Genomic DNA, 12,698 nt, shown 5'->3' with positions numbered 1-12,698 from the left:
AAGGTAAGTGGATTAATGTTTAATCAAAGTAAGGAACTGAGTAAAGGCGTATTGGAAGCACTTCAGGAGAATTTCTAAAACGTGTGGTTTAAGAATATCCCTGTCCTATTAGTAGATTGTATGGTAGAAAAACTCAGCCCTCCGCTCTTATTCTTTTATTGATTTCAAAAGTGTGCAGAAAAGTAAGTGAGCGAATACCTAATAAGTGGAACAATATTTATTGTATTTTGTCTGTTGGCCAGTTGAGTGGAGGAGGTATTTAAACCTCTTTAAAGACTTTACAATACGAGCTACAGTTTAAGCTTTTTAATATGTAGATCCTGTGCAAAAAAAGGGGGTATCTAAAGTTGCAGCTTTTTCTAAAGTGTATATACGAATCATGTTGTTTCTTGATAATTATGATTGATTATTGCAAAAAAATGTTGTTTAAATGAAAGCCTATTCTTGGTGGAAAAAAATAGAGCTGGGAAGACTTGCTGGGATTCGAACCTGTGATCGCGGGGTTCAGCACCTGCAGTATACTTGCCCACTGAGCCTCTAGGCTGATTTTATTTTACCGAGCGAAATAAAGTAAATGTACCAAGACACAGGCTGCCACTGAATTTGCAGGTGTGTTGAGGACCCTTGGTCCTCTGAGGCAGCGAGGAATGTAGACTCTGTATGCGCATGCTCCACTCCGAGGGGCGCCCCTGGAGGAGACGTTCTGCCTCCACTAACGACCGAGTAGGACTGCTTCCTTATGCCTTTGGACACCAGGGAGAAATGGCGACCCCCCATTCCATCTGCCTGTCTGACATTGCCAGATGGGGGAAGGGAAAATAAGCTGAATATGAATTTGGATAAAGCCAGCTCATACTAATTAGTTTACTGTCTTAACCGAGAGCTCCAGCCTCACACTGACGGCTCCCTGCACTGATGGAGTAACAACTGAGTGTAGGAGAGAGCTGAACATCTGAACTCCTCTCAAGGGTACTCGTTTCTCTGTCGCTTCTTCGTGTGAAACTGTCCGTGCAACCCATACTTCTCGCCGCAGTTCTGAGGCTGTAGTTTCACCCTAAGTTAATATGTCTGAAAGGAGTACATGTGTTAAGCAATGTCTTATACAGAGCAGGGTAATCGAAATGAGATGTGGGTGTAGGATGCGGAAACAGACATGCAGTGTTTCTGATGACTTGCTTCAACGTTTTACAGAGGGTGATCTCTTTGAAGCCAAACACCAGAAGGCTGCCTGACATTCTGAACTCCATACAGGGCAGAAAGAGAACTTAATTTTTGAACTTTAGCTAGACCATAGCCGTCTGTGCCGACCGCTATGGACATGCAGCCAGCTACAAAGCTTCCTAGAGCGCCTAGAGGAATTTCAAATGTGGGCTCAGTGATTTAGATTGACTTGGTCAACAAAAGGTCCACAATAGTCATCTGCCCATTTATAAATGTGTTCTTACTTGAGCCATCGTTAATGACAGTGGTATGTCTGGTTTTATGGTGGGGGCTGTTGTCTTGAGATCGACATGAGGACTGGCATAGCCCTACTGATCACTAGTAAGACGTCGCCCTCATATTCAGTTGTGACACTTGCAAAGACTTCTCCTGTCTTAGGCTTTCAGGTGGTGGCAGACAGCCTAGCTGGACAGATCAGTAGATAGTGTCACGAAGCCCAGTTTAAATAGCTTAGCTGGGATAATTTAAGCAGTTCCTGGCCAGGAATCCTGGTGACATGTAACTGGAGGGCGTTGGCTAAGAGCTCAGCGGGGATAGGAGTCAGACATTTACGCAAAGCTCAGCTGCGAGTTCAGAAGAATCTTGGTTTGGAGAACATATTGACTAGAAGTAGTGGGTGATGGCAAGAAGCATGGCTGATGAAAGGATTAGCAAATTGTGGCAAGAAACCAGGCTGATATTGAGAATTGGGCCAGGCATAGAACTTGCCTTGCTCTAGGAGTAGTGAACGTTGGAGCCAGCCCAGCTGGCATGGGACTTCCCTGGGATGAAGCTAGTGAGAACTGGTAAGGACCCCCAGCTGGTGTAGAAGTAGCACACACTGGCATGGAGCTTGGCTGGTACATGAAGACTTTCTGACATGGACTGCCACTGGCTTTATTAAATGCCAGCAGGATTTACACTTTTCAGACCCTGACCTTTCCGAATGTCCCTGTCTGCCCTTCATCTGAAGACCATAGCTCTTTACCTCTGTATTTGTTAAAGTAGACGAAGGCCTGCTGCATCTTTTCTAGTGTAGAGGCTAAGTCGATTTCCTTCAGAATTTAATCCCCAACATGGTACTGCTTGAGGACCTCAGCTGAACATTGAGTCTTTGTTGGGTGCATTTACAAAAACCAGGCAGAAGCCTCACTCGTCACCAGCAGTTAGAAGACAGAAGGGCCATAAACACAGGCCTTGGCCATTGTAATTTTTTTTTAAACTGCATAGTGAGATAAGCTAGGCGAAATGCAGAACCCAGTGTTGGCGTAAAGTTCTAGCATTTAGGTCGTGCTTTTGGTGCTCCTTGCCTAATGGTACGTTTTGGAATGGCCACTGTTTTAGCCAAACATACGCCAGCTGAAGTTCTGTGGCCTATTTTTACATTTGTACAACAACGACTAGGATGAGGTACAACCTCTGGACTAGGCTAAGCACTGTAAACAGCATAAATCAAATCCGTGGGCACTAGAGAATTTCCAAGGGGAAGGCCCAGATGTTGTTGACCAGGTTCCCTTGTGACATGCAAGCCACAACAAATGATGACATTGATGGCTAAATGGCTAATGGTGCATCACTAGAGAGGTTCAAACAAAGCCCGGCTCTTTTGTCTTGCCCCTGTGGCCTCCAGTGTACCAACAGTCTTGTTTTTGCCGAGTGAGTTTGTAGCAATTTGTTTGGAATCAGTGTCCTTTTATCTGCGGACCTTGCTCCCGTTTTCACTTTCGATGGGAGTCTTTCTAAATGACTACTTTGTGGGAAGAAGTATCCATTAGAAGATTGGGTGGTTTGTGTTGATGGCTTTCATTCCAGAGATTATTCAGTGCCCTTCTGCCTTCTCTTTTCTGTGGATCCAAGAGTGCTTTGGGACAAGCTATTACCAGTATCCTGGCTTCCGTGGCCAGGGATGTTTGCAGGAGCGGACTTCACAGGGTCAGGTATCCTGTACCGGCAGTGATGTCAGCTTCGCTCTTAACACTGCATCAGAGTCCGGCCTGGGTAACTTGTTGAACAAACTTCCTGATCAAGTCTAATGCATGGGCATGCTTCTAGATGAAGGCTTTGGGGGTGATGAAGGAAGCAATAGATGTAGCATTGCCATGCTAGGTACTAGGCCAAATTAGGTTACTAGTTCTTCCCACGGATTTCTTCATAGCTGTGAACTACAATTATGAAAAATGCTTCTTGAGAGAGAATGATCAGCGAACGTGGATTTGTAGTACATGACTGGAACCGTGCCATATCGGCCTCTATTGTTGGAGGTTTTGTAACCACACAAGCCTATTGCCTAGAGGCAAGTGAAAGACTGCAGAACAGCCAAAAAAAGAAAACTGGACCAAATCCACATTTCGTATACCCTTTGCATTGGATGTTTGTTGTTCACGGTAGTTCGGTCACCTGAGCGCTTTAGAATCATGCGCTCGCTTGCGCAAGGTGCCCATTGCCAATTCCTTTGTTAACCGGGTCTGCAACGAACTTTTATATGCATCATTTAAACAGCAGATGTCGGAAGGGTTTAATTTACGCTATCTCTGACATATTCAAATAGACATTCTTCGATCTCCACGACAGTAATGGGTGCAGTCATGTACACGTGCTGAATTATAGAGGCTAAGGTGCTGCTCAGTCCGTTTAACACTCACTCCGAAGTAAACTTTTGGCTAAGGAAGTTACCCGCCTATTTAATGGAGCCCTTTCTGTGACAGATTTCTCTGCTGATCACGGCTAAGTGACTTTACAGAGCTCTGTGGTCGAGTGCAAAAGTCTCATTACCTGATTCCATTGTGGAAGGGCAGGGTAGCGGCCGCCGGGTCTGCCGCCCTTGAGGCGGTGTCCGTCCGGCAGGCTGACTGACAGCGACACTCCCAGGAGCGGAGGGGTACTGCACACTGCAGGGCCACGGGGTCCCCGGCTGTTTGTATTCGTCTGATGCGTCTCTAAAGGGCCCCGGCTATGATGAGAGCGCAGCTCTGCTTCGAGAAAAGCCATCTTCTTGGTTATTTCCCTCTATGTGCCAGTTGTAGTCTTGACTTTTCTGCTGCCCAAAGCTGTCCTTAGGCCAGTGAGTCTTTTTATGATGTTAGTTTCCAACCAACTTCCTTCTGGAGCATTTGTGCGAGTTTGTTTGTGTGAACCATGGAAGTCCCACCCCCTTCTTAACGCTGTGCGGGATCCTGCGGACATGCTGGGGCGACCGAGGACTCTTGGCAGTCTCTTTCTCTCTGTCTCACGCACTCACTCGGGGTACATCATGGCGTTTCGTCTTTGAAGGTCACCGGCCCCCAGGGGTTTGGCACACACATTGGTACATTGCGCCTCCCACAGGCTGGGATTCCCTCCAGTCAGGCGGGTTGTTGCCTCTGTTCGGAGGGGAGATCTTTGGCTCCGCGGAGGGCACGGGTCGTGGGCGGGGACGGTCTGGGGGCCTCGGGTTAGGGGGGCAGGCTGTGCTTTTATAAACACTTGAAGGCTTTGGTGTCTCGGCATCCCATGTCCAGAGGCCACCAGAGAGGTGGCTTCCCTTCCGGGGCCCTTGTGCTGCGTCGGTGTGGAGGTCACGTGCCTTCGGCAGGTAATCCATCATTATAAATAATTAGCTGTCACCAAGAGTCCTGCGCTCGGAACAAAAGCCGCGCCGGCTGGTGTGTGACTGTGAAGGGCCGCCTATGCCCAGTACAGTCACTGCATGTCTGGGTGACGTAGCGAGGGCCACGCCAACGTAAACACAGAGCCCTGCAGATGGTCGCCTTAAATGCCAATTAATACAGTAAACTGTGAATGGCACCTTTATTGGAGCCCCGCAGAGTAGAAGGCAGTGCCAGGAAGGGCGGGGGGGAGCATGGGGCGACAGATGCGTGATGGGGCATGAAAGCTTGGGCAGCCGTGCTCTGTTCCCTCATCCATGTGGGGACCAGTCTGGGGAGCAAAGCCCCGGGTCCATGTCAGTCCACTCACCTCATCTGCCTGCTTTCCGGGCAGTACCAGGTTGTGCCCGGAATGGTGTGTGGGCTCTTGCCACCCTGAAGTGGGGGGTGTTTTCATGCAGCAGTGTCCCAACTCGTATCTTGCACCTTGCTGGACGGCAGCCAGTCGCCATCCGCTGCTTCAGGTGATCTGTATTCAAGTGTTTAGCAAGGAGAAAGCATGGCTGATGACGCCATCTGTGACGTAGGCCTCGCAGAGTGAAGTCTCTGCTTTGAGAATCGGCTTTACTCCTGTTAACATCGTCAGTTAACACACGTCCTTCCGTGCAAAGTCGTTATGTTGCCATATTTCACACGCTTTCTTGAGGTTTTTGTGAATTTTAACACTTCAGAATAAAATTTGGAGTTTTAATTCCTTTGACGTTGAAAAAAATAATTTCCCCTTTCTTCATATTTTACACCCACAAACCAGTTTGTGAAATCTCACCACACGCGAGGAGAGCAGTGTGGGCCATGGAATTAATTGCCGATTTACTATTTAAAGGGTTCACCTAGGCACAGCATTGCTTAGGTCCCAAGCAAATGAGATGGACGTTATTGTAGCACTCTAGCAGGCCTCGAACAGTCTCTTATGTTCACAAACCTGTTCTCTGCCTGCATCTCTCTACATATTGGTCTCCTGAATACCTCCTCACAGAGATCCGTCCTCTACACTAACCAGTAATTCAAACAAGTGAATACATCCAGTTTGTCTTATTCGTTTTATGATTTTCCCATTATAATAAGCGCTTTGACGCCTCGTCAGGTGTAGTAAGCGCTATATAAATACTATTACAATACAATATAGATTCTTGGATGGTTGGCCTGGAAAGCTGCACAGCTGATTGAACCTGTGTTGTAACAATACTATCCATTCCCGGAGAATAGGGTAACTTGTCTCGAATGCCTTGAAAACCAACAGTGCTCCGAAGCTCAACATTATATCTGCATATTTAAACAAGTCTGTGTGTAAGTACCTAGGGATGCCATCATTTCGAGGTGCAGGACCTCCTTCTGCTTGTAGGCTGAGGCCGCCTGCATTGCTTGTTGACCATGGAGCACTCCTAATTTCTCAAGCAAGCGAGGTTTGAGACCAGAATCTAAGATAAAGGGTCATCGGTTTGGACTGTGCCTATCACTTAAGTTATCAAGAAGACTGTACTATTGAGATATCTGTACTGTTCATCGTGGCAAGTTTTAGAAATCTAGCTGAGAAATTAGGATTCTGGGATGCTTCTCATTGAATCCGTTTTCTCTCAGCTTCTGTAGAATTAGGTATGTTGTCTGCTTCAAGGGATTGTGCTTCAAGGCGATTTCGGTATAGTAACTTCCTGAACATTTAAATGGGAGAGGAGGATACATGCATTACCTTCTCGTGAGACTGCTGCATTACCTTCTCGTGAGACTGCTTCATGACCTTCTCGTGACTGCTGCATGGCCTTTAATTTGTGCCGGTTGGTGAAGTGGCTTGGTGCTTGCTCTGCCCCCGTGTTTACATTTTGTAGTGGGTCGGATGGGACAAGACTGGGGTACGTTTGAGGGTATTTAGAAGTAAATGGCCAGAATGGGAAACCTATTCAGTTGTCTTAAAACATGTACTACCCGTTCCTTTTAAAGACACGCGACCACCATGTCTACCCCTTGTACTTTTTGAAGCCTGCACAGCTGTCCAAGAGTGACTTGTATTGACACAGGCTTGCCCAGCTGTCGTAAAATGGGCATCTCCCTTCGGAGAGATTGAAAATGTAGAGATTGAAAATGTCACATGATGGGAGCAGGCACATAAAGAACATTTGGAAGTCGAGCAGGGTTGATGGACGATTGTATTGTAATGGACGCATTGGAGGGCAGTAAGAGAAAAGAGACAATTTTTTGATTTTGGTTTTTGGAACATGTCACTTACTCCAAGGGGCTTCCCTGTGGATGAGCTGGTCTGGCATATCTGCATTCACTTTGGTGTGCGACAAACCAGACTCCGTGACAAAGATCTGGTTTCACCAACATAGGCGAGGTAAGTATAGCACTCGCATTTGTCTGATACGTCTGTACAGCTGCATCGTGCAATGCATGGTGCCCAGGTTTTTTGATGGCCATAGGCAGTCAAGTTTACAATCTAAATCCAGTCACTCTTTCTAGTGATTTGCCTCCTGAATCTTTAATATTTGGTTACTTTAATTTACCATCAGAGTGCATGAGTATTCTTGAATAATCACACGTCCAGCTATTCTAGCACGCTATGCAGCAAAGTGGAAACTATTTGTGCATTATTGTGAATGAACATCTGTACATCTCCCATTGCAAACCCTTCAGCTGCACTGTTCCTTTATCACCCTAAGGAAGCCAGTCTAGTCTCCACTTCTGTTCAAGTTAATTTACTTGTAGAACAGACAATCCATCTAACACAACTGGCACTAAAGGCCTTATGGAAAGATTGTATTCACTCTGCCTAGAGCACCCCAGGTGCCTGCCTGGGATCTTACTATTCTTTTGATATGACTTATGGGCACGCCTTTTGAGCCGCTGTACTTCTGGTCACTGTTGACATTTAAGTTGGCTAGTTGCGTTTCTAATAGCTGTTGCTTCCTTGCAAAGAGATTGTACCCTCAAAGCGCTGATGTGCGAAAGACATTTTATTCAGGTCCACAAAAACAAGGTCGTTTTACACACCTATCCATGATTACTTCCACAGGTGATTGTAAGTAATTACATCTGTATCGTAGATTATTCAAAAACATGTACACGTTTTTCTTGTCTCTAGCCATCCCTTTCCCCCAGTTATTTTCTACCTTTTGAGGGGTCTTGTAATAGATGCACATACTGCAGATATAAGTACTTGTTCATACCATCCCACAGTTGTTTGAGGGACGAGCCTTTTCATGCGTCCTGGCACCTTCCTATGTAATGCTGGTTGTGAATGAATTGATAGGGTTATCGGACCGGTGATGCCTGATGACATCCAGTGTCCTTCAGGATAGTTCTGTGCTGCAAAATCCGAGACAAGTCGTTTCTTGCAGAAGTGTAGACTACTCTCTGCCCGCCCCACTCTCTAACATCGGAAGTTGCAAGTTCTATTGTAGCTTTATCTACATTCGTAGCTCGGCCTCCATTTTCTGGCTTCTTAAGTCATTGGTCTACACTTATTTTTTTTTTTATTAAATCGATATTGATGATGCTCTGCCCCCTGCCCAACCTCATTCTTTCAAAATAGTCTTACTATGCTTAGTAGACACCACTAACTCCAACAATCTCATCTGCAGCCTATGCTGGTTTGTTACTTTCCTGTTTTTCCCCGATCCTCTGCTTTGTGTTATCTACTTCTTACGTAGATTGCCCCAGTATTGCTTAAGCGTAGGTGCTTGTCGGATGGTGATCACTCTTAGGCTCTCTCCCTTGAAAGCCTTTTCGATTTGCATTGATTCTATTAGCCGGAAGGGAGAGAGTTATTTGAAACGGTACAAACCTCAGTACTAATTGGTCTGTTTCTTGCCTTCTCATCTACCACTGGTGAAAACCTTCTAGGGACGTATTCTTTAAACTATCTTTTTTGGGGATCTCCATAGAAACAGTTTCCTGCCAAACAATTCATTTTTGTAGGGTAGCAAAAGCAATGAATCTGCTAAAGATCTGAAGAGGGCACACAGTAATCCAGGGTTGGTAGTCTAGTTCTTCTAGGACGAGCATCAACAATATTGAACAGGCGCACCAAATAGAAAATGGCTTTAGAAAGAAGGGCTTTCTTTAGAAGAGAAGGTTGCGGTGTCTGGAGTTTTAGGCTAATTTTGAAGCAAACCGTTCATAACCAAACTAATGTTCTCATGCTTACGTTTGCTCCACTCCCTGGCTCCTGGTCTGACTTTACTACTGTTTTTCAGTCGCTATTGCTGCTAGTTATTTTTTACTTGATCCTAAGCAGGGCAAAGCCCTTTTGATCATGATCTCTTCAGTGTTAGGTTTTCCCCCTAGTTTCTTGCGTCACACTCACCTCCTAGCCATAATCATGAGTAGCTACTTCAACATGATTGCTGAGCTGGCTCTGCTCTTCTAGACTGTAGATCCTAGGAGAGCAGCTACTTTCCCCTCTTCCCTGCCCTTCCTGTAACTCCATTGCCAATCTCCTTACTTAGCCCGTCTCATGGTCCCCAACTGTTGTGATCCTCCAGCAGTCATTTTGCTAGTGGTCCACGAGTGGCTTACTCTGCTCCCACCCTCTAGGAAGATTCAGAGCATATTGGGGAGCTAGTGCATTGTTTTATGTATTTGAGATCCTGAAGACTCTAGTTGTCCTTGATCACCAGTGCCTCGTCTTACTAATGTAATCTAATCATGGCCACTGGAATTAGGTGGCAGAGTACCAAATTATGTGGCTCGGCTGACTAAATAATGCAGCAGGAAAAGAAAAATTATGCTGCATAATTTGGCCCATTTTGTAACCGTATTACTTAATTTTGTAATTTCTTACAAATTTTAAGTCTGGTAAAAGGTTTCATCTCATTAGTACCAGTTAAACCCCCCTTTACAGCAATAAGCAACTGCAGGGTGGCTACTCAGATTTTGGATAAGCCCTGTCTATTGCACAGCAACATGTTTTGAAGCAATTTCATTAACATTTGATCAGTTTGAGCTAGAAAGTGTTATCTTTGTTGCTAAAATCTGCAGATTTTGTAGCAAATAGATTACTTGGCAAATCCACAATAATGTGGTAAACTCAGCGGCTGCACAGTAACATAATTCCAGTGGCCCTGAATATAATCCTGACTTTTTTTTTTATTCATGCTTGGTGCTTTCAAGGCCTCAGTGTAGGACATAAGTCCATGCCAGCATTTTAAATACATCTATTTCAGTAGCTAGGCTAGCATCTCTTTCTGCGACTGTCCTATATTTAAGAAAATACTACTGTATGAGTGTTAGCAATATTAAGTGCTTCTTCTACCAGGATGATTGCATGACTATATTACAAATGTGGAACACTACTTACGTTCATCCGTCAAGACCCTAAAGGTTGTCACACCCGGCGCTGCTCTGTTGACAATTGTCCTAGTAAGTGTACTGAGGGAATTTCTTTTGTAAGTAAGGGTATAGACACTGAAAGCAATTGGAAGAAAGATTAACAAGTCTGCTTGATGTTATTTATGTTGTTTTAAGCTCTAAGTAGTAACTTCTCATTTGCCTCTTTTTCCAGTGAAGAATCGGAGAAACTGGCACAGACACGACTACTCCGAAGCAGATGATGGTACTAAACCGGTTCAGGCAGGGACCCGGACGTTTGTCGAACAGCTCCAAGCCCGCTCCTTCCCCAGGTAGGGTTTGAATGAGGGGAGGTGTCCTCACATCGGCTCTTAGATTGGTTGCACTTGGAAACAAATTAGCAATAATTGTTTGACCAGGTATAGTCTTTTTATATGAGGATGCATTTTCTGAGTTAGTGTATTATGGCAAGCGCAAGTTAATGTACACTATTTTATAACCTATTGCAACCATGCGGTAGAATTTAGTGTTTTGCTTCTTCAAAAGACAGTGTATGTATGAAGCTTACGATAGACGTAAGGGGTTTTCCAGTGCGTATGAAATTTGTTCTTAACAATAGTGTATACAGCGTCCCATAAAACGTAACCAAAGTGAGTACTTGTGTAGCAAACCTTGCAGGTATAAACTATTTTTTGCAGTCGTTTAGAAAATAAATACATTACTCTTTCTTGACTATTAGTACAAATAAACGCAGGGAGCATGGGTAAACAAATCAAGGATCTATGGCATAGAAATGAGTGGTGTTGTATGTAGGGTTAGGTCTTTAGAAGAGCAGATGATGACTTGTACCTGTTGGACATGTACAGCGTGTAGCAGTATATTGAAATCAGTCCGGTTCCCTTCACGTTGCTGACCGGTCATCCAAAGCGCAGAGGGTTCTGATGTTTTATCATAGAAGATATGTTGCATTTATTCACACAGAAACACTGTCAGAATCGTTCAGGATTAAATAGCGTCAGAATATATATTTACATTGATGGTCAAATTAGGGACCACCAAATCAAAAAATGCAGGGTCTATGTCAACATCACGTGGGCAAACATGGGCATAACAAGGTGATGATGCTTCTCAGTCAAAAACTGGTTGAATTCCCGTTTGATGAAGTTGAGGGAGGCATGCTTCTTGACTCTAAATGCCTTTACCACACTGCGCTTGGTCGAGCTGTCCATTTAAGCATAGTTTGGGAGTATGGAGATTGTATGGTTGTCCCAGTTATCCCAACTCTCCTCGGGTGTTGCAGGTTTTAGATTCTTCATCCTAACCCTCCTAGTGGGGCAGTTATCTTGAGCCAGACTGGTTAAGGGGCTAGGTTTAATTCAGTGTAATCATGGAGTTAGGCCCCCACTTGTCACTGGCACATCCTTTTCGACCCTGAGATAATCCGTGAGAGGTTGTCCCCCCTGGCCATGCGAGAAACAAAAATAGTCCATTAATGGAAATAGTCGGTGGTAAGCATCTCTAAATTGTTTCCTAGGTTCATCAGGTACTGTAATGTGTAGATTTTAAAAAGTTTATGAACTTGAGCGGCTGTCCAAAGTTAGGTTGCAATGAGCGGTAACCCTTGTTTATGTCCAGTCTGAAGTTTTGGTTCTCATAACTACATTTTAATCTTGTCTACATTGTGTTTTTAGCGCTGATGATATTGTTCAAAAGATGCACGGAGGGCAGCTGACACAGAGACATCTAGAAAAGCATGGCTTCAATGCTCCCATCATGGTGCCTAGACTGGATGACTTAGGGCTGAGGCTCCCACCACCCTCATTCTCTGTCCTGGATGTGGAGCACTACGTAGGTGAGTACACCACTTAAAGAAGTTCAGCTTGAGCCGGGCTTGGGATAGTAGTTGGGCATTTGTTCCTATTTGCTCTTATTACCCTTAGAAAGATGTATGTACTCTTTGATAAGTATACTTGCATTTTTGGCAAGAATGGATCTTCCCTCCCCTATTTAGCAGTGAAAATGTATTTCTATGTGAGGCCAGAAGAGAACCCCGTATGCACCGTCTGGAGCGTTTACCTTCTTTTCAAGTAATTCTCAAGTGGCTCAGATAGGCTGTTGCGGTCATACTAGAGAGAAATAAAGATATCTTTAGTTTTTAGAGCTGAACCTCACTTCTAGCAGCACCTCCGCCGAACAATACTCCACTTAAGAAGCGTTTGCCAGATACAGCTAGGGAACCGTTCTAAGCAGCGTCAACAGCGAGGCTGCGAGTTAAAGCGGCATAGAGACCAAAGAGCATTTAATCTTTGGAGGATTAAGTAGGTTTTTTATGCTGCAGACAAGGTTTGACGAAGCTATTTGCTTACTGGGGTGAGAGTTTCTGATGTGCCTCTAGGAGGGCAGTAGTGTTTTGTCCACAAAGCACTGGGTCATTGTCTGTTTTTAAAAGCGGTGAAAATGAAGCTGACAGAATGCAGTGTACAACTTATCTAGTGCCTTGAATTTGGCGCCCTTCTAGATCTTTCAACTCATGAAGGTGTGTTGAAGCACTTCTTCAAGCTTGCTCTTCAT

The 12,698-nt window shown here is 44.8% G+C and overlaps 1 protein-coding gene across 2 annotated transcripts in view; it reads left to right on the top strand.

Moving 5' to 3' along the window:
• The window catches only part of KDM7A (lysine demethylase 7A), a 354,974-nt gene that overhangs the window by 90,855 nt on the left and 251,421 nt on the right, over positions 1 to 12,698 (top strand). For both annotated transcript variants that reach the window (XM_069227885.1, XM_069227884.1), the window contains exons 3-4: positions 10,342 to 10,459; positions 11,819 to 11,979. In XM_069227885.1, coding sequence (XP_069083986.1) covers positions 10,342 to 10,459; positions 11,819 to 11,979 — 279 coding nt within the window. The remainder of the gene's footprint in view (positions 1 to 10,341; positions 10,460 to 11,818; positions 11,980 to 12,698) is intronic.

This window comes from Pleurodeles waltl, chromosome 4_1 (genome assembly GCF_031143425.1).
Source record: "Pleurodeles waltl isolate 20211129_DDA chromosome 4_1, aPleWal1.hap1.20221129, whole genome shotgun sequence".
In the NCBI taxonomy this organism is placed as follows: domain Eukaryota; kingdom Metazoa; phylum Chordata; class Amphibia; order Caudata; family Salamandridae; genus Pleurodeles; species Pleurodeles waltl.
Note: the sequence above shows the minus strand (reverse complement) of the source record. Positions and strands in the feature narration are given on the sequence as shown.